Genomic DNA, 21,047 nt, shown 5'->3' with positions numbered 1-21,047 from the left:
GGAGATAAGCTTAAATTGGTGTATTTGATATCTCCTGATCGAAAAGGTTGCATAATTTATAAGGAGAATGACTCCTTAATCAAAGAGAACACTATCCAAGATAGGGAAGAAGTTAGAAGTTAAAATCAACTAGAACTCTTCCACCAAGGAAGAGTTGCATCAGAACTCTAGTTTTTCTTCATCTACTAACTCTATAAATTGCAAGATTTTCTCACATTATAGGGGTTGCACAAAACGCAGAAGTTAAACGTGAATTGAGAGCAAAATAGCAAGGCTTTTTACAAGCAGTTCGTGTGTGATTCAAGTGTGCAAACCTGAAGTTACATGAACCAGATTGAAGAACGAGCTCCATAAAGAGTTTTATGTGTCTTTCTTTATTTCTAGTTCAATTGTAGTAGGTGTTTTCATATTGTACTTTTCAGCTTTATCTAGAAGCAATTGTAATAGGTACTTTGAGTATTCAAATTAGAGTTAACTTGAAGTTGTCGCAACAATTGAGGTTGTGTGCTACAACGGGATTAGAGGTAATCCTTAGGTTTACAAAGAGTTTTGTAAATGCTGTTTTGGCTCAGTAATTTAGTGAAGCGTTGGGAAAATCCTACTGATTAGTAGGTCGTGGTATTTTCACCCTTTGAGCAGGGTGTTTTCCACGTAAAAATACTTGTGTTCTTTAATTTCTGTACTTATTATTCCGCAACAGTAGTAGTTGGAACACATAGAAGAACCAGGTCCTTCTATAATCAGGTTAAGCGAAAATTGGACACCACAGAAATCACCCCCCCTCTTGTGTGGTATTGAAGTATAAAACATCACAGGGGGCGTCCACCTCGTTCATCTAATCTTGATCCTCTTCGGTCACCAAGGACCGAAGATAACTTGCAACCCCCACGGGGGCAGAGAGAACCCGGGCATCCTCCGGAATAGACATAATAACTTACCGCTTCCGGTCAGGATCTGCACTCGAAGCTGGGAGCCAATTTACTAGTTTTGGGCTCGAAAAAGGCCCGCTGGTCCCCGAAGACGGACTCTTCTTTGGTACCGGTAAGTCATCCAACCTGGTGACGTTTTCCGAAACGGTAGAGTACAAATCCTCAAAGAAGTTGTGGAAGGAGTCTACCACCCCTTGGGGCCCCTTATTTGGGCATCATTTTAGCACTTGGGGATCGTGGATCATGGAGTTGGTAAATAAAGGCGACTCGGAGAGGTCTATCACCCCAAGTCCATCCTTTGGGGCATTGTCCTCTGCCCGAGAAGCACCAGCCACAGTCTCTGTGTCGGCCTCCCTAACTTGGGGCAAAACGGCTGCGCCCCTCTCTGGTTTGGAGGCCTCGGCCACTGCCTCATCAACAACCCCCTAGTTTGAGGCAATACGATGTTTCCTCGCATGGGAGCCACCAGCTCGGAATTTTCTTCTTCTTATTTGGACTCATCCCTCAGCCGGTGGATTGAGTCCGATGGGAGATCTCGAGCGCTGGTGCTTTCCTTGGATTTTCGCACCAACCTCCTTTTTGATTTTATCTTCTCCGAGTTCGGAGGACTCGGAGCCCTTCTCTTCTTCTTCTCCTGACTCAGAGCAGGGGACTCAGCGGGGCTGTCCTCATCACTTGTTGGAGGCCTCGTGACGATATCCTTGGAAAGGACTGCAAAAGAAAAAAAGAAATAAGTAAGAAATCAACATCATAAAGGGGGTCCAAGTGCTGGTCACTCAAGAAAGTAATCTCACCGGGAGAACGGGCCTCCCACCGGCCCTTCGAAAATTCGCGCCAATCGCGTTCGAAATACATTTTCTGTGAGACAATGTCCTTAAATCATTCCTTGAGTCGAGGAACCACATGCAGAACTTGACCAATGGCTGCGTCGACACCGAACATCGATAAGAAAGGAGAAAAATAGAGTAAAAATAAAATTTTGGAAAACCGGAACTTTACTTACGTTTTGTGTTTCACTCCTCGGGGAACGGCATGTCCTTGACCGAGATCAGGTCCGAGGTCCTCACTCGGAAAAATTGGCCTAGCGAACCTCGGTCTCGGTCTTCATCGATACTCGAGAACAGGGCTTTAGAGGCCCAGCGTGCGAGTTTAATCAGCCCCCCTCCCCAAAAAATTCAGGGACTATATAGGCGCATCAGATGGTCAACGGTGAATGGCATCTGTTAATCTTGCTCACGAAGGATCGGAGAAGAATAACTATCATCCAGAATGAGGGGTAGATCTGACCAAGGCACACCTCATACCTTTTACAAAATTGAATGATCACCAGGTCTAACGGGCCCAAAATAAAGGGGTAAGTGTAAACACTTGAGTATCCGTTAACGTGGGTAGTGATATCTTCTTCGGGCCCGGGAACCACCAAGTCCTTTCCGGTCCAGTTGCATTCCTTATGACTGTAGGGAGGGTCTCTTCGGTGATTAAGCAAATATACCTTGATACTTTCTCGCCCCGGCCCAGAACAGGTGAAGGTTTTTCAACTTTGAAGTCGGCGGTCACCAAGCACCCGCCAGGGATAAATGCGTCAAGAGGAGGTTCTGTCGTTGGTTCCTCGCCGGCCGGCCATGAAGAAAAAGCAAATTCTTTGAGAAACTATCTTAGAAGTTTTCGTCATTTTTCTCTTCAAATGAAGGGTACAAGATGAAGGAGAGGAAGTGAAAAGGGTATGCTTGACGATTTGGAGTGAAGGCAAGCAAGAGTTCTCATAAAGAGCTCAAGAAATCTGGGCACAAGTGCTATGAAATGCAAAGATTCTTAAGAACAAAAGTAGAGAAGGTTTGAATGTAAAGTTTGAATGGATGAAGAATGAGGTATTTATAGTTTTCAAAATGACGGTTCAAAACCAGGAGTGGCAAGACCAGCAACTGACGAGCATTAATGCCCTTAAGACGTGACTGACGAGATGTTTCGTTCATTTTGTCGTTTCTGACGCAGAGTATCGAGGCGAAAATCGGGGACTCATATCGTTTCTTGTCGTTTACTCTCCAAAAAATAAGGGGACTATCTGTATACGGTCGAAATCGGGCCTTTCTATTACACGACAGATCGGGATTGAAATGCGATGGGTTGAAGGTCGACCCCGGGTCCACCGAACCAAGATACGAGGTCAGAGTGCCCGTCCTCGAGGACATCGAATTCGTGACCCCAAAATCAACTCTGATCCCGAATGAGCTCGAAGAAACATTTCCAAACCGAATAATGGAAGGTGAAATATCCGTAACCAGTTGGGTATCACGACGGAAATCTCGGCATGTATCGATGAGGAACCGGCTAGTTAGCAAATCATGGAATTTTTTTGCCTTTTATAGAATTGTACCTAAAGTAGGATTCCCATACTATATAAAGGGGTCTGATTATTTGTAAAACACATTGTAACACGCATCCCAAAGCATTATAATATAATTTTCTTCCTGCAAGCTACTGTTCTTCTGTATCTGTTATCATTTGAATTACATCCAGTTCGAGTGAGACTTACTTTTCAAGGCTATAACTGTTCAAGTCATACGATTTGAATTTACTTTATTATTGCTCGCTTCATTTATAATTCAATTTATCGCTTTGTGTCAAATTAACCCACGTATCCTTAAAAATACTTATAGATTCAATTGTTATCCGATTTGAGGGTAAATAGATCCGACGAACTTTCTTCTATTCTTTGCTGGAAAACGCCATCTCCGACGAACTTTCTTCTCTTCTTTGTTATTTAGTCACATACAATGATACAAATACATTGTATTCTGTACAAATTCACTCAAACACATTGTATTTTTATATAAATATATATATTTTTTCCCTATATTTATGTATTTCGAAGGTCTGTATTTTTTAATACAGCTGAATACAGGATATAAATATTGAAATACACTGAATACAAACATTGAAATGGAACAGAATATAAATAATGAATACATTTACTTTTAAAATACAGTAAAATATAGTAAAATACACTGAATACAAATAAAAATACAGTGAATACAACCAATGAATATACTGAATATAGTAGTAATAACATGTATTAGGAATAACTAAAATATTGTACAAATACATTTGAATACACTGAATACAAAATAGTGAATACAGTAAATACAAACATTGAATCTAATGAATGCAACAATAAAAAAACAAATATTGAAACACACAAAATACAAAAGTTAAATACAACAGTATATACAACTAAAAAATCATTCTAATTAATTGGGTTGATAAGGAGGCATGTTAGAATTGATTTTGTTGAGTTATATTAGGAGTGTATCACGCTAATTGATCGTATTTCCGTTATTAGACAGCTAGATAGACCTATTTTTAAGGTGATTGTCGTTACTGTATTCATGAATACATGGCACGAATAAATGTGAATACAATCGCGTATAGCTGTAACCCCCTATTTTTAGGCGACTTTTGCTACTGTATTCATGAATACAGTAGCGGGAATACATCGAATACACTATCGTAACAACTGAATAGTAGCTATAGGAAGTAATTATGCATATGTTAGCTATAGGAAGTTAATAGCCACTAAACAATAGTGGTTTCTGAAAATTCCTCTACATTTAATAGTCTAAAATGTCTATTTTGTATATTTTTTGTATAGTGACAGTCTATTTTATATATTTTTTGTACAGTGACAGTTTATTTTGTATATTTTTTGTATAGTGACAATCTATTTAGTATATTTTTTGTATAGCGACGGTCTATTTTGTATATTTTTTTGTATAGTGACAGTCTATTATGCATACTTTTTTTTTGTATAGTGACAGTCTATTGTATATAAACTATATAGTGATAGTCTATTTAGTATATTTTTTTGTATAGTGACAGTCTATTCGCATATATTTTGTATAGTGGCAGTCTATTTAGTATATTTTTTTTTTATAATGACAGTCTACTTTGTACATTTTGTATAGTGACAGTCTATTTAGTATATTTTTTTGTATAATGACAGTCTATTTTGTATATACTTTGTATAGTGACAGTCTATTATATATATTTTGTCTAGTGACAGTATATTGTATATATTTTGTATCCCGAGCACTTTTACCTATCCAACGTGTATAGACTGTTGTATGATGTATAAAAGTGCATATATTATTTTTTTAGCTTAACCTTATCTATTCCAACGTGTATAGACTATTTTGTATAGAAATTTATAATTAAGAAGCTGTTGACATTTCTATTAAAACAAAAATCAAAGAATTCAAGGTATGCAATGGTCAGCACTTATTCAAGCTTTAGCTTTACGTCCAGCATTTAGGCTTACTGGAATTGGACCTCCATAGCCAGATAACACTTACGCTTTGCAACAAGTTGGGTGGAAGTTAGCGCAATTAGCGGGAACTATTGGGGTCGAATTCGAATTTCGGGGATTTGTAACAAACTCATTAGCAGATCTTGATGCTGAGGTTCTGGATCTAAGGTCAAGTACTGAAACAGAAGTGGTGGCTGTTAATTCTGTTTTCGAGCTGCACAGATTATTAGCAAGACCTAGGGCTGTAGAAAAAGTGTTGAAATCCATCAAACAAATGAATCGTGACGATTGACAAGAAGCGAATCATGACGCTAGTTTTTTTGGACGGGTTTAACGAGGCATTACATTATTTATTCAACAATGTTTGATTTGTTAGAGTTCAGTATCATCATCATCCACTGGGTTGACTCAGCCGATTATTAACAATCAAGATTTGGTTATGTCTTAGGTGTATTTGGGGAGACAGATATGTAACGTGGTGGCTTGTGAAGGTGCGGACCGAGTTGAGCGGCACGAGACACTAAGTCAGTGGCGAGTTAGGATGAACTCGGCCGTGTTCGATCCGGTTCATCTCGATCTTTTACGTGAGAAGCAAGATTCATTTCATCTAAAACCTTGCGACCAGTGTTTCATTGCACTTTAAAAGTGTATACAAATCTTCATCCTCACCACTGCTAGGATTAGGAGACGAGCTCGATCTTTTACGCGTTGACACTTGAATTCAATATAATATTCCACCTAGATTTCAAGGTTGTAGCTAGGTAGTTATACCGAATATACACGCAGGTATAACCGCACTTTTCCAAGGCTCATAGTACCTAGATACTGTACAGGTTCAACGATCTTTCAGCACATACCACGAGCTAGAAGCTAAACTTTGATATTTCTGCAGGCGGAAGCAGTTAAAGTTGCCTTCAACATGCTCCATGGTCTTGTGACCAAAACCTTTGTCTCACTCTGAAGAATTTAGGAACAATTAGAAACACATCAAGTACAGCATGAGTTTCAACAATATCAATTAGGTGCGTTATTGAGCTAACACCAGGTCATAATCTTCCTCGTAAATGGCAAGGCGCATGATTCCTGCACTCTTATTTGGGTAATAAAGTTCATATTTGTGAATACAAACCAAGAGGGGCATTGGCTAGCTTCTACAACAAATAAATAAATCAAGAACTCCATTAAAGCTTTGCGTGTGTATTTTCACTCATCATACAGTTTAACAGCCTGGATATGCATGACTAGCAAGTACACAAAATAACAAGGTTTCTCTCCAAAAGCAAGGTAATCCAAGCCCCGGAAAACTTTCCAGGCTTATTTCATTATATATTGCATTCCTTCAGTTTCCTATGACTACCAGCTGTGTTAGCAGGTTGCAGAAGCTATTAATAGATGAAGTACCCGACCACTGCAAAAATAACAATACTGCTAAATGAAAAGTTTAATAAGGTGTCAAGCAGCCTCAAGTCTTTCTGTGTTGTCAAGCGAATAGACATCCATAGCAAGATGAGAACGATGGCTGGTCATAACTGGCGGAAATGAAGCTTCAATACTTGCCTTATCTGCCAAGACTCTTTCTTCAGGGTATACAAAAATGCTCAACTAGCACCTGAAAGCTCCATCCATCTAGTGAACAGACCTTGAAGATCAGTAGAGCAAAAAGCATCAACATTACAACAGTCCAAGATAAAATTCGAGCATTAGATCTTGTGTATACCAGACATGTTTACATGAATTACTATCATGCTTTGACTTACAATTTACACAGGAAAATAGTTGAACTACAATTCTATCCATCCAGATAACTGCTGCCAGGTTGCTACTAGTATTTGGGAAAACCTTCAGAATGGAAAAAATTTAACGAGATATGTGCATTACAGTAATTGCAACCTAAGTTGCTCAACTCACGTGCGGATCTAGAAGTCAGATTCTTCATGATCTAAATTTTAAGATTCGGGATGCGGATCCAAGTACGGATATGGGTGCGCGGGGATTCGGCTAAAAGTAATTAAAATATCTAAAAACAGAGGTATAAAATATGTCTAAATTATGAAACATTATAAGGAAAACTTATAAGGTATTCCAAGAAGGAGAAATTTTGATCAAGAGGAGAATCTGAGGAGATAAAAGGAAAATAACATTAGAAACTTTTTATACAAAGTATTCTATTTTCTTCAATTTCACCCTAACATTTGTTATGATTTCAAAAATCAATGTATCTGTCCCTAGATTTCTCCGTTGATTTTGGTCAAAGTACCCAAAATCGGTTGGCCAGATCCCGTATGGATCCCACACCAACGTCGTGTCAACACGGGTGCGGCACCAAAAGTAAAGAGTCCGAGCAACTTAGATTGCAGCAATATCTCAAATAAGGGAATCACACCATTTTTGGCCAATTTTCACACTAAAAGAATTTGAAATAGTTTAAATTGGAAAGGGCCTTTATTTAAATTCATGTATATCAATCAGAGATGCATGGGAAACAAGGTTGTTGAGCATTTGCGCTAGAATTGCAAAAGATGCATCTTTAGCAAGACGGCAAGCCTTGGAAACACTAAGTAATACATCAAAACCTCAAAGTTTCATATCTTTCAAGCATTCAGGATAGAGACGAACGACTATAATTGTAACTGCCCAGAGTATCCCTCCAACATGTCTTCCTTTTGGATGACATACACATAAATTTCTCTAGGTCCTAATGATGACATAAAGCTTCCCAGAATTAACACATATTTTGTGAAGTCGCTAAAACTCCGTACAGCAGCAAAGGTTTTTGAATCAGAAAAAGTAATACATAAGAAATGAAATGAAACTTGGCTAACCTCATGCTACTCCAAACGTTTGAAGCCTGTCACAGTGAGGAGTTGGGTACTTCCTGTTCCATTGTCGCCTTTGGAGTTCTATATGACAGTAACGACCAAGCATATTTTTGTAATCCCTGATAACATGGTCTTCAATGTTTTCTCGAGCAGGACTATCAAGAGGATATTTCTGATCAAATTCAGGCGATTTAACAAAATATTCTACTCCATGTTCTTCTGTAATCTTCCTAAACTGATATTGGTAGTTCTTCTGCAAAGAATACTCAGGCTCCGAGAAAGGAAGATAAGCAAGTAAGATGATAAGCAAAAATGGTAATAACTGAAGGAGGAGAAGCAAGTTAGGCCCAGTGGAACCTAAATCCTCTCTCTGTGGAGCAGCATTTGTTCTTGTCCTGTAAACATGAGATGTCCTAAACATATCAGAACGACCAAAAAATGCCCTGAAAATCTCGTCAGGATCAAAATCATCATCATAATAGCTGTGCCCAGTTCTCCTCCTGCGTCTAACATTATGCTGCTGATTATACTCAAATTCCTCAGCCAAACCAGTCTGGTCATACTGCCTCCTGGAATCATCATCACTCAAACACTTAAACGCCTTAGAGACTTTCTTAAACGCCTCTTCAGAGCCCGGAGCCTTATTTTTGTCAGGATGAACTTTCAATGACAGTTTTCTGTATGCTTTCCTGATCTCCTCAACTGAACTACCCTTCTCTAGACCAAGAATAGCGTAATAGTCCTTCTTAGTCTTAATTTGCCTAATCAACTGCACGTGTTCTTCTGTATAGTTCCTCTCCCCGTCAGATACATCATCAGACTTGACACGACTCGTGACATTATTCACATTTTCAACATTTCTAACCTCACTTGAGGACCCAGCAGCTGACGACTCCAGATTTTCACAAGCAGCCAAAAGATCTTCTACAGATAAATTACTGTTAAGGCGCCGTGCAATTCTAATAAACTTGAGCGCTCTCTGCTTATTGCCAGATGCAATTGCATCCTTGGCAATACCAATGCATTTTAAAGCCTCATCCTTGTTACTATCCATCTTATCGTTCAAATCAACAACTTCAACTCAACTCGACAAGAAACCTTAAACTGAATTTCGGCACTGAAACAGAAACACAATCTTCTATGGATCACAATACACCCAGAGAAAAAAGCAATCGCAATGTCGATTCACCTGATTACCAAAATACCAAACAAACTCAAAATTATCACACATAAACATGCAATGAGCATTTTACAGTATAAGTTAATATCTATCAATCAAGACAAAAAACACGCAATCTACTAGAGATCATGAGACACACAGAGAAGTGATGAACAATTCACCTGACTACCAATAAACATAACAAACTGCTCCAAAATTAACAGACAAGCAAGTAATGAAGCACAATAGTGTTGATCAATAACATAAAATCTGAAAATATTACGAGATGTAACAATTAGAACTTGAAACACGTGGAATTGTATCACAAATGAACGAATAACCACTGAAAAATAGACATTATACAACCACATCACAATATTCACAGAGAAGCAACCGCAATTCAATTTACCTAATTAACAAGACACCTAACAAATCAAAATTAAGCAATTTGGCACAGTGTTATCAAAAGCGAAAAGCGCAAAAAAGCTCTAAGGTACATCGGGGCTTTAAGCGCAAAGCGCAAATAAAGCGTGGGCTTTAATGAAGAAAGACGCAACTGCAGAAAAAAAGACAAATATGCATGTGTAGTCCAAGACTAATAATTTTAAGCATGAATAACAAATATATAGATAAAGAAATTGAATTTTTTTTTACAATAAAGTGAAATATCAATTGTTTAGGTTTGCCTCTTCAGTATTACGCTCATTGGCAAGGAAAAATATGACTTAGAGCCTTGATGACAAGGCTAAAGCGCCCACTAAGCAATGTGAAGCGCTCAACATGTTCTGAGCCTCGTTTTAGGGCTTAAGCGCGCTTTAAGCGCACCTTTGACAACACTGATTTGGCACTGTCCAACATCACATCATTAAAATTGGAGGGGGGGAGGGGGGGAATTAAATTAGAGCTTGAGTTGTCTAAAATTGCACTGCAAATGAACGAACGTCCACGAAAAATAAACATTTACTATAAATCACAATACTCATAGAAAAGCAATGATCGCAATTCAATTTGTATAATTACTAAAACACCTAAATTCACACCAGAAAACATGTAATAAAGCAAAATATTGATGGAATATTGACACATAGAGGCTTGAATAGTTTAGAATTGTCTTGCAACTATGCATATTCACTGAAAAATACACATTCAAACAGAAACCGTGATACTCACAGAAGCAGAGATTGCAATTCAATCAGTGTTGTCGAAGGAGAAAAGCTCTAAAAAGTGCTCTAGGTCAATCGGGGCTTAAAGCGCAAAGCGCAATTTAAGTGTGGGCTTTAGTTAAAAAGGCGCAATGCGAGAAAAAAATAAAAATATATATGTAATTCAATAGAAAAGTAACAGCCTATTCTTGAAATAAACAACTCGCAATCATTCATATTATTTTCCTTAACAACTAATACACTTATTTGCCGATTATATTTGTAGTCTAGAATTGCTCCATTCAAGATAGAATTCAGGAGCAATAAGGGGCACGTCTTGGTGGTCTGCGGTCCGCCTACATTGAAGCACAGCTCAAGTGAGGCGAAGCACCCTCCCTGAGCTTTTCTGAGCTTCAGGGCTTAAGCGCGCCTTAAATGAGCCTTAAGCGCGCCTTAAATGAGCCTTTGACAACACTGAATTCAATACACCCGATTACTAAATAACTAATAGTTACTCGAAGTTATCACAGACTAATGTGTAATGAAGCAAAAAATCAACTAGATATTAAATATTAGGGCTTGAATTGTTTATAACTTTACTACAGATGAACTAAATCCGCTGAAAATACACATTCTATCAGAAAACACAAACAAGCAACGATTGCAATTCAATTCTCCTAATTACAAAAATACCAACCAATTACTCAAAATCACACACAAGCATGTAATGAAGCATAAAAAATCGAAGAGATACAGAAAATTAGAGCTTGAATTGTCAATAAATGAATTAAATCCACTAAAAATTGTTTATTCTATTATGGATCACAATACACACAGAAAGTCGCGATCGCAAATTCAATTTTCCTAATTACGAAAATACTTATCCAATTGCTCAAATTCAAATATAAAAATGTAATGAAGCGAAAAATATCGATGAGATATTGAAAATTAGGGCTTGAATTGTATGAAATTGAATTGCAAATGAATATCGACTAGGAAATTAATAAAACTCACCTTCTATCGGAAATGATGTCTGAAGAACGACCGACGGGCGAGCAGACGGAGAAAAGAAAACTGGTGTTTCGTCTTCTTTTGAGAGTCGCCAAGAGGTAAAAATGATAACTATGTGAAGAGTGGTGCGAAGATTTGAGGTCTTTATAGTCGAACCAATTCACACGCGCCACATCACTCAACCAGTGGGCATCAATACTAAAAAATATTAATTAAGTGATCAAGCTTGTTTCAACGTATCAAATCGTATTGCTTTAATAAATTTCAAATAATCATGGTATTTGTCAATACAATATATCCAATAATAAAATTTCTACTAAATTAAAAGAGACTTATATAGTCATCGAATAACTTTTTTGTTCTGTATAAAAAAAATTATTACTAGCATATTACTTTGTTTAATATTTTTCTGTGCTAATCTCCTTTTAATATAATAAAAGAAATACTATATTTTATTATACTTCAAATATATTTTATTTTAAATTTTATTCTGTCAATAATATTGTTTAGATTTTAATGAATAAATAGACTTTTTATTTTAAAAAAAAAAAGAATATGATAAAAAAAACTAAGAAATTAACTAACATGAATCAGCCCTTACCTACGTCTGAATAGTTAATTTTAGGTAAGCTAATTTCTTTGTATCTTTTTTTTATTTTTTCTTTTTTTTTATTTAAACAAAAAGTGTACTTATTAAATTCTAGTTTCGCGTGAAAATTACCCAGAAAATTGTGCTGAATTGGTAGTGTTTTATTTTTATTTTTTATTTTAAATTTATCTTAAAACTCCAACCTGAAACGACTGCCAAATTTGAATAGGTAATTTCTTTATATATACTTTCGTTTTTTATCAAATAATTTTAAAACTCTAACTTTTTTGTAGTTTTGTCCTAAAAATCTACATCATCTTATGGTTGTGCCACTTGGCATCATATAATTACTTTACTTATATATATATATATATATATATATATATATATATATATATATATATATAGATAGATAGATAGATAGAGAGAGTTTTGCTATCCTACTACATGGTTGTAGTAGGTTAGCACTTTATACATCTTTTGATTCTCCAAAATACATTTACAAACATCTTCATTTCTTGTAACTGAGGACTTTATTGTTTTTCCATCGAACTTTTACACTACCAAGAAATTCACATCTGGGTCCTCACTTTCCCTCCCACTTTTCTAGCGAGTTTCTCCTCCCAATTTTGTTTGCCGGCAACATCTTTTTTTTCTTTCTCGAACAAGCCAGGACCAAAGAANAACTTTACCTAAATTATAATTGTACTTCTCTAGGTTTATCCTTCCACATGAAATGGTGGCCAATAAAAATTATGATGGAATGTTGTGCTTGTGTAAATTCTTCGACAGTATTTGATGAATGACTCTTGCTTTCATAATTCTATCCATTCGAATAAAGATGAAGAGTTCCCGGATAAGAAATAAGCCTGAGTAGTCGCTGGAAAAAGCAATGGGGAGGACAGATTCGTGGTTTTGCTAAGTTAGGTTTAAATTTTAGAGATGAAATGATGGAATTTTGATGTGAATCTCAAAAACTCCTTAAATTTAATTTGGTGGCAACAAATACTAAGGGTATTTTGGAGAATCAAAAGATATATACAATGCTAACATACTACAATTGGGTAGTAGTTTAGCAAATATATATATATATATATATATATATATATATATATATATATATATATATATATATATATATATATATAAAACCTTAGGTTGAATCTTTAGAATCGTCCATTTATTAAGAAGATCTAATTGTTGTGGTACATCGTATTCCTCTTTGCTACTGTTTTTAATAGCAGCCTATTTCTTAATGAAATTCATTATGATACTATGTGTTGAACTTAGCACCTATTACTACTCATTCACATGGCTCTGATACCATTTGTATTATGTACAACACTTCAAGAAATTGATATTGAAGCTTATCTGCAACAACACTTCAAGACAATCATGGAAGAATCTTCCAGCAATACAAAAAATAATAAAGGTAAAGAAAAAGAATGAGAGGGTTCACCTTCTGAATTATTGGGGTAATGAAGACATAAAACTTTTATAAAGAGATTCTTTAATAAAGTAGAGGTCTACCTTATCACGTTCGGGCACGTTATTTAAAGTTGAAATTATTAGAATAACCTAGGCACACCTTATCAATAAATATAGGGAAATAACTGTTTATTCAAAAGGATCCATTATATAAGGATCCTATCGGATTTAGTTAGGAACGAGCTTTTCTTTTTAGAAATTTTCTTTCATAAGTTTTCTCTTTTGGAAAGAACACCATCTCTTGTACATAGTTTTTATTTATAAAAATTTTGAATAAAATTCAAAAAAGGTCTTCTATTGGCCACAACCCCGGCTTATCCATGTATTGCTAATTTTTGTTAATTCCTATTATATTAGGATTCGTTTAGCCTAAATGATAGGTTAAATAATATTGTGTTGAGCTTAAGCACACTAAGCCACTATGAACATGTTTTGTTACTGTTAACAACTGTATCACCCGATGGTCCTAAGGTTGAGACTATAGAATCCATGCAGTATGCCCAGGTTATGATTTCATAACCAGAGGTCCCATTGAAAAGACCCAATGTAGCCGAAAAGGGCGCTAAGGGTCGTGGGGGATTCAGGTTTTGGGTTTGCTTGACAGGACTATTCGCTTGACAGGACTGGTGTCTCGGTAAAAACTTCTCGTGTAGTTCCCTCGAAACGATCTAGAACACAAATGTCCAGAACACAAATCTACTATGGTCTTTTTTTTTTCTTTTATCTTATTCCGGTTAAAAGCCTGCTACGCTTCCTTACTCAACAATCAAAGAAGCATTTTCGATTCCCCGATCCACTCTCGTGCTAACATGCTAACAGCGGTTTAGGTAAGCCAGGGGCTAAGCGGGAATGCCCTATCTAAGAGCCTACTTCCTTCTGATCTTTCTGCTCTTGGGGATTCATCTCTACCTTTTTCATAAAATGTAGTGGTGGAATTTCACCACGAAAGGTAAGGAAGAACTGTGGTTCAACTCCACAGCGTGGTTAGAGCAGACAGAAGTAGCGGCTATTGCTATTTCATTCCCTCCCACTCTTTTAGCTCTGATCGTAAACGCTCTTCTTCCAATAGGAGTTATTCTTGTTCCTGAGTGGAAGGTACGCTCAGCCCCTGATACATTGCTATTTCTATCCAATTTCAGTGCCATATGAGTCAAGAGCTAGAGCAATAAAGTAGGGATTTTAGGAAAGCGGATTATCTTCTCGGGGAAGCGGTGCGATGGCTACTGAATAACCTCCTTTTACTTTCTCAATAATATATATATATATATATATATATATATATATATATATATATATATATATATATATATATATATATATATATATATATTAGAAGAAGCTACTCCTCAATTAAATTGGTAGTTTTTTATTTTCTCTTATTTTCCTTTTTTTTTGTTTTAAAATAATATTAAAACTCCAATTCGAAACTACTCCCCAATTAGAATGGACAGTTTTTTTTCTTTTTATTTTTTTGTTATATTTAATACTCCAACTTTTTTGGAGCTTTGTCCTAAAAATTTACATTTGTCATCTTATGGTTATACCACTTGGCTTAATATGATGGCTTTGTTTCTCCTTTTATTATAAATGATATATATACTTGGTTTAATATGGTGGCTTTGCATATCCTTTTATTATATATACTTACATTTGTCATCTTATGGTTATACCACTTGGCTTAATATGGTGGCTTTGTTTCTCCTTTTATTATATATTATATATATACTTGGTTTAATATGGTGGCTTTGCATATCCTTTTATTATATATAGATATGGACTACTGCTATTACGTTACCTAATACATAGTATGTCATGTTTTCATGTGACCTTCTGTAGACAATAAATTGCGTCGAGAAACTAAAATCAAGACCGAAAAATATTGCAACAATCGTAGTATTTTATTTCAAATATTTGAGTGTTACAATCTCTATGACTCCTCTGATTCTAGGACTAATGACCTCAATAGAAATGGAAATATTTTTGTATTTTTTTATTTAAAAAATATATACTAGAACCGGCTGAATAAAAATAAAAATAAAGATAATATATTAGAATCCTAGAAAAATTAAAATAACTCAAATAAAATAAATATTTAAAATATGTGAAACTACTAATATAGCTTGAAGACGTGGCGGGTCAAAAATTACGTGCTTACGGATGGAATCCATGCCTCGATTTAGAGATCGATGATACACCTTTATGAAAGCTTATAAGTTTTTATGTGTAAACCTGGCTGGTGGATTTTGTATCCGACAAATGAAATAAGTTAAGCGAAAGTCTAAAGGAAATAATCAATAAATTAAATCGTCAGTAATTTAATTTAATTGATTAGTATATGAATCTTAACATGGGGAGTTAAATAAGATTTAATGGATGAATTTCGAAATTGAATAAGGAGTGCAATTACGAATTTTTAATGAAATAATTCGTAATTAATTATGGTAGATATTAATTTCGAAAATTAGAAATTTATTCCATAATTGGAGCCTTGTTAATCTTTTCAATAGTAAATAAATTCAAGGGCTTTCGAGCTTGATCTTGAATCTATATTTGTTGCCACGAACGATGATCTTGAATTCAACTAGCACGAACATTGATTTGAACTCGTACTCTTTGAACCTTGATTTGTTCTTCGTTCTTGAGCTTGAACTTGATTTGTTCTTCCTTCTTGAGCTTGAACTTGATTTCTTGAACTTGAACTTGATTGCTTGAAGCTTGAAACTTGTAGAGAAATTTGTGGCGTTTGATCCACGAGCTCTCTCTTGCTTCTTTTTATACTTCTGGTGTCTTTTCTGGGTTATGAAGACCCCTATTTATAGTTGTGGGAGGAAAGATGACATCTTGGGCTCAATGAAGTGGGCTCATCACTTTAGCCCAGTTAAATGGGCTAACCCAATGGATTAACACTTATTTATTTAATCCATATATATTGGACTTATATAACTAATCAACTTATATTAGCCCAATAAATTTATTTGAACTAATATCTTGAAGTTAAAATATAGTCCAAATTATTTTATTGAATCTAAATTTAATAAAATTAAAATGCTTACACCTTCATTAACTTTCCTCTTTATTTAATATCATTATCCATTTATATCCTTTAGTGTAATATAGATCAATGTGTGAATTTTTAATCTTGATATAAATATTTATATTATTTGAAATTACAACTCGAAATTATTAAGTTATTTAAATTTATTAGTAATATTTTTATCTATTATATAGTAAAGTTTCCTGGCACCGGGCTGCCCTTTTATATAGTGAGTTTCCAATATTTAGATTTAGTATTTAGTGTTAATTAATTAAGAAATAATTTGTTTGTGGTTTTTTCTGGTTATGCCACATGGCTGAATTAGTTATTAGTTAATACTTAATTAATCAATATGTTACATGTAACGACCCGACCGGTCGTTTTGAGCTCTAGCGCATTGTTCAGCAGTCTGAGGCCATGAACAGCTTCATTTCAGGTATTATGGCTTGTACGCGTGGTCGGGATCGAATTTCGGGAAGTCCAGAGTTAATTTGGAAAGAGAATTCTCATTTCGGAAGCTTAAAGTTGGAAGAATGAACTAGGATTGGAATTTTGAGTAAACGACCTCGAAATTGGGATCTGAAGGTTCCAGCAGGTTCGTATGATGATTTCGGACTTGGGCGTATGCCCGGGTCGGGTGTTGGATAACCCGGGAGCGTTTTGGCGCTTATTGTGGAAGTTAGCATTTTTGAAGAAATTTCATAAGTTTGGCTTGGAGTGCATTTCAGTGTTATCGATGTCCGTTTGGGATTCCGAGTCTGTGAATAGCTCCGTATGGTAATTCTGGAGTTGGGAGCGCGATCGGAAGTGAATTCGGAGGTCTGTAGGTTATTTTGGAGTCATTTGGCTAAAGATAGAAAATTTGAAGGTTTTGAGAAGTTTGACCGGAAGTTGACTTTTTGATATCGGGGTCGGAATCCGGTTCCGGAAGTTGGAATAGGTCCGTAATGTCGAATATGACTTGTTCGCAAAATTTGAGGTCAATCGGGCATGATTTGATAGGTTTAAACATCGGAAATAGAAGTTTGAAATCTTAAGGTTCATTAAGCTTGGATTGGAGGTCGACTCGTGATTTTTGCATTGTTTGAGGTGATTTGAGGCTTCGAGCAAGTCCGTGCAATGACTTTGGACTTGTGCGGGTGTTTAGTTTGGAGCCCCGGGGGCTCGGGTGAGATTCGGGATCGCTTCGGAGTGATTTGCTAAGAAATTGGGTTGCTGGTACTGGTATGATCGCAATTGCGATGCATGGGTCGCAAATGCGACTTCGCAATTGCGAGTTTATTCTCGCATTTGCGAGCCTGGGCTCCAGGGGGGGAGTTCCCAATTGCGAAACGGGGGATGGGAATTGCGAGGCTATGATCTTCGCATTTGCGAGGTCCTGGCTGGGGCATAGTTCGCATTTGCGACGTTTTGTGTCGCTTTTGCGAGGCCTGAGGGGTTCGCATTTGCGAAACCCCTGTCGACCCCTGTCGCAAATGCGACATCTGAGGGTTGTGTCCAGATTATTTAATTTGAAACTTAGCTCATTTCCCTCATTTCCCACTTGGCCTTAGGCGATTTTTGAGAGCATTTGAGGAGGGATTTCATCATCATCGAAGAGGTAAGTAATTTCTACACATCATAGTTAAATACATGGATTATGGGTAGATTTAATGTGAAGATTAAGGAAAATCAAGGGTTTTAGATGAAAAACATAGAATTTGGTAAAAATAAGATTTAACCACGAAAATTGTTAGGGAATGGAGTAAAAATTATATAATCTTGATCCTTATGTTATGGGTAAACTTTATCTTCGAAAAATTTCGGATTCCGGGCACGTGGGCGTTTTGGTCAACTTTTCGGTCGGAGTTAGGAATTTCTATAAATTAGATTGTAATGAGTAATTGAGCATATATTGATGGATTTGCGTAACCGTTGGCTAGTTTTGGAGCGTGGTGCATCAATTAGAGTCTTCGGAAGGGCGAGGAATGCCGGTTATGAATCTTCGGAGCGAGGTGAGTCTCCTTTCTAACCTTGTAAGAGGGAATTGTCCCCGTAGGTGAAATAATTGATTATGTGCTCCTATTTGCGGGGGCTACGTACGCACGAGGTGACGAGAGTCCGTGCGTAGCTACTATTATGCCATTGTCCGGGTAGTTAGGGCCCAAAAGCATGTTATACTTGGATTATTTATGAACCTATTGATAGCTTGAATTGCTTAAATCACCTTGGGTTAGCAAATGAATTTAAAAAGAGATTAAACATCATTTTTCCTGAATTGTTAAAAAGAGAAATTGTTTTATTTGGATAAATATTCCCGATAAGTTCTTAATTGACTGGTTGAGCATGTATCTCTATGTGTACCTGCGTCGCATGCATGATTCGCGAGCAGGGTATGTGTTTATTTATGGAACAGGCCGAACGCCTCGGCAGATTAAATAGATGCATCTATCTGCGCGCCGTCGACCCTCGGCAAGTGCACAGTTTATTTCTGTAGGATCGGGCCGTCGCCTCGGTGTGATTTGCGCATGTTATATTGTTGCTTGAGAATGTTAAATGTGAATTGTGCCCTTCGTGGCTTGATATAAATTGATAAGATAATAAAGAGTAAACCTTGAAATTCCTTGATTATTTGTTGAAGGAGTTTACCTGTTTTCTGGCTTCGTGAATTAGGACTGCTAGATAAATCCATGATTTCCTCACATTTTTAGTATATTGTCAATTGACCTCTAGTAAGTGTCGAAGTTGACCATCTCGTCTCTACTTCTTCGAGATTAGGCGGGATACTCATTGAGTACACGTTGATTACGTACTCATACTACACTTCTGTGCATTTTTGTTGCACAGGTATATTTATCTCTAGCAGCCCACTGGGCATAGCAGCACGGATGATTCGGGGACTAGGTGAGTTGCATATTTCGAGGCGGCCCGCAGCTAGTAAAATCCCTTCCAGCAAATTGTATTTTCTTTCTGTCCACTGTATTCCGGACGGATGTTGTATTGTATTTTATTTCCTTATCTGTAGATGCTCATACGCTTGTGACACCGGGTTCTGGGATGCTTTTTAAATATTTTGTATTGATTGCTAGTATTTAATTTGAATTGAAGCAGTTATCTTTTTACTTATGAAATTTAAAGGAAAATCTTGGTTTTTTAAAATTGTTAAGATTGGAGTTTAATTAAGTAATTGGTTGGCTTGCTTGACAGCGATGTCCGGCGCCATCACGACCCATAGTGGATTTTGGATCGTGACAACATGGTATCAGAGCACTAGGTTCCTAGGGTCTCACGAGTCATGAGCAAGTCTAGTAGAGTCTCGCGGATCGGTACGGAGACGTTTATACTTATCCTCGGGAGGCTGCAGGACTGTTAGGAGTACTTCCCTTCTTGATTCCTTATCGCGCGATTTGACCCTTGGAGGCGTATGCCTTTGATTTATTCCTACTCAATCTTACGCGACGCAAAGCTGTCACGACCCAATTTCCAAACCCGGTCGTGATGGCGCCTCTCGTGAAGACAAGGCCAGCCAACTAACCCAAATCGCCTCTTTAACATTTATTAAACATAAACGAATAGGTGAATATAGCTTACGACAATAATAACCAGTATGTACAACCCAACACAACCCGATCGGGGTGTCACAAGTCACGAGCATCTAAAGAAACCTGAACACAACTACAGGGCCAATAATAATATATAAAGAAAAATTCTGGAAAATCAAAAGACAACATCCGGTGCCGCGAACGCTGGCGGTCACCTTGCTCAGCTACAATAGCCCTACCTTCAATCAGCTAATAACCCGCTACCGGGTGAACAATACCTGCAACTGCACGCGAGGTGCAGGGAGTAAAGTGAGTACTTCCAACTCAGTGAGTAATAAAGTAAATAATAACTGAGAGGCAAGAAATCATGTAAGAGCACTCTATCATGCTATATAGGACAGTACAACTCTTTGAGAAAACAGTAAAACCGTGAAAATCCTTTAGAAAATATCTGGCTCAGTTTAAAACCTCTTTTGAAAACATCTTTTTCCAACAGTCAAGCAAATGAATGCGTAATCAGATAGTGCAAGTCCGCACATAAGTCAGCCCCTCGGGCACAGCACTCCACAAACAATTAACACCAGGGCGTCTGGTAAACAATACAAGAAGTAGCATGGATGCCAGTGATATGAGAGTGCTGAATGTCATGACACGTAGTACAAACAAGAACCAATGCATGAATGCAATGCAATGCATATGACCGCTGCGGCGCGCAGCTCGATCCATTTGGGTACCCGCGCTCACTGTGGGGGTTCAGACTCCGGAGGGGCTCCTACAGCCCAAGCGCAATATCAATATCACACCGCTGCGGCGCGCAGCCCGATCCATCCTCAGTCCAGAAATGCACATAAGCCCCTTGGGCAATAGTAAAATAACAGTTCTCAACTCAAAACGTCAGTAAAATATCATTTAAGTTTTCAAATCTTAGAAAGGTGGCTAAGTTTGTGAAACAGTATATAAAACCTTGGACCGAGATCAAATAATACACAAAGTAATGCAAAAACAGTGATATCAATCCCTGAAGGATTCAAATAATCGGCACGAAGCCCAAA

General features: G+C 36.9%; 1 protein-coding gene across 2 annotated transcripts; it reads right to left on the bottom strand.

Moving 5' to 3' along the window:
* Positions 6,378-11,474, bottom strand: LOC109225734 (chaperone protein dnaJ 49). 2 transcript variants are annotated; one of them, XM_019390502.1, is made up of 3 exons: positions 11,367-11,474; positions 8,055-9,240; positions 6,378-6,871 (listed from the first exon to the last, which is right to left on the bottom strand). In XM_019390502.1, the coding sequence occupies exon 2, from the start codon at positions 9,103-9,105 to the stop codon at positions 8,056-8,058; it is 1,050 nt and encodes a 349-aa protein (XP_019246047.1). In that variant the 5' UTR covers positions 9,106-9,240; positions 11,367-11,474; the 3' UTR covers positions 6,378-6,871; position 8,055. The 2 variants fall into 2 exon arrangements, with proteins under 2 accessions (XP_019246047.1, XP_019246057.1); XM_019390512.1 differs by having other exon boundaries at positions 6,378-6,858.

This window comes from Nicotiana attenuata, chromosome 1, assembly GCF_001879085.1.
Source record: "Nicotiana attenuata strain UT chromosome 1, NIATTr2, whole genome shotgun sequence".
Lineage (NCBI taxonomy): Eukaryota > Viridiplantae > Streptophyta > Magnoliopsida > Solanales > Solanaceae > Nicotiana > Nicotiana attenuata.
Note: the sequence above shows the minus strand (reverse complement) of the source record. Positions and strands in the feature narration are given on the sequence as shown.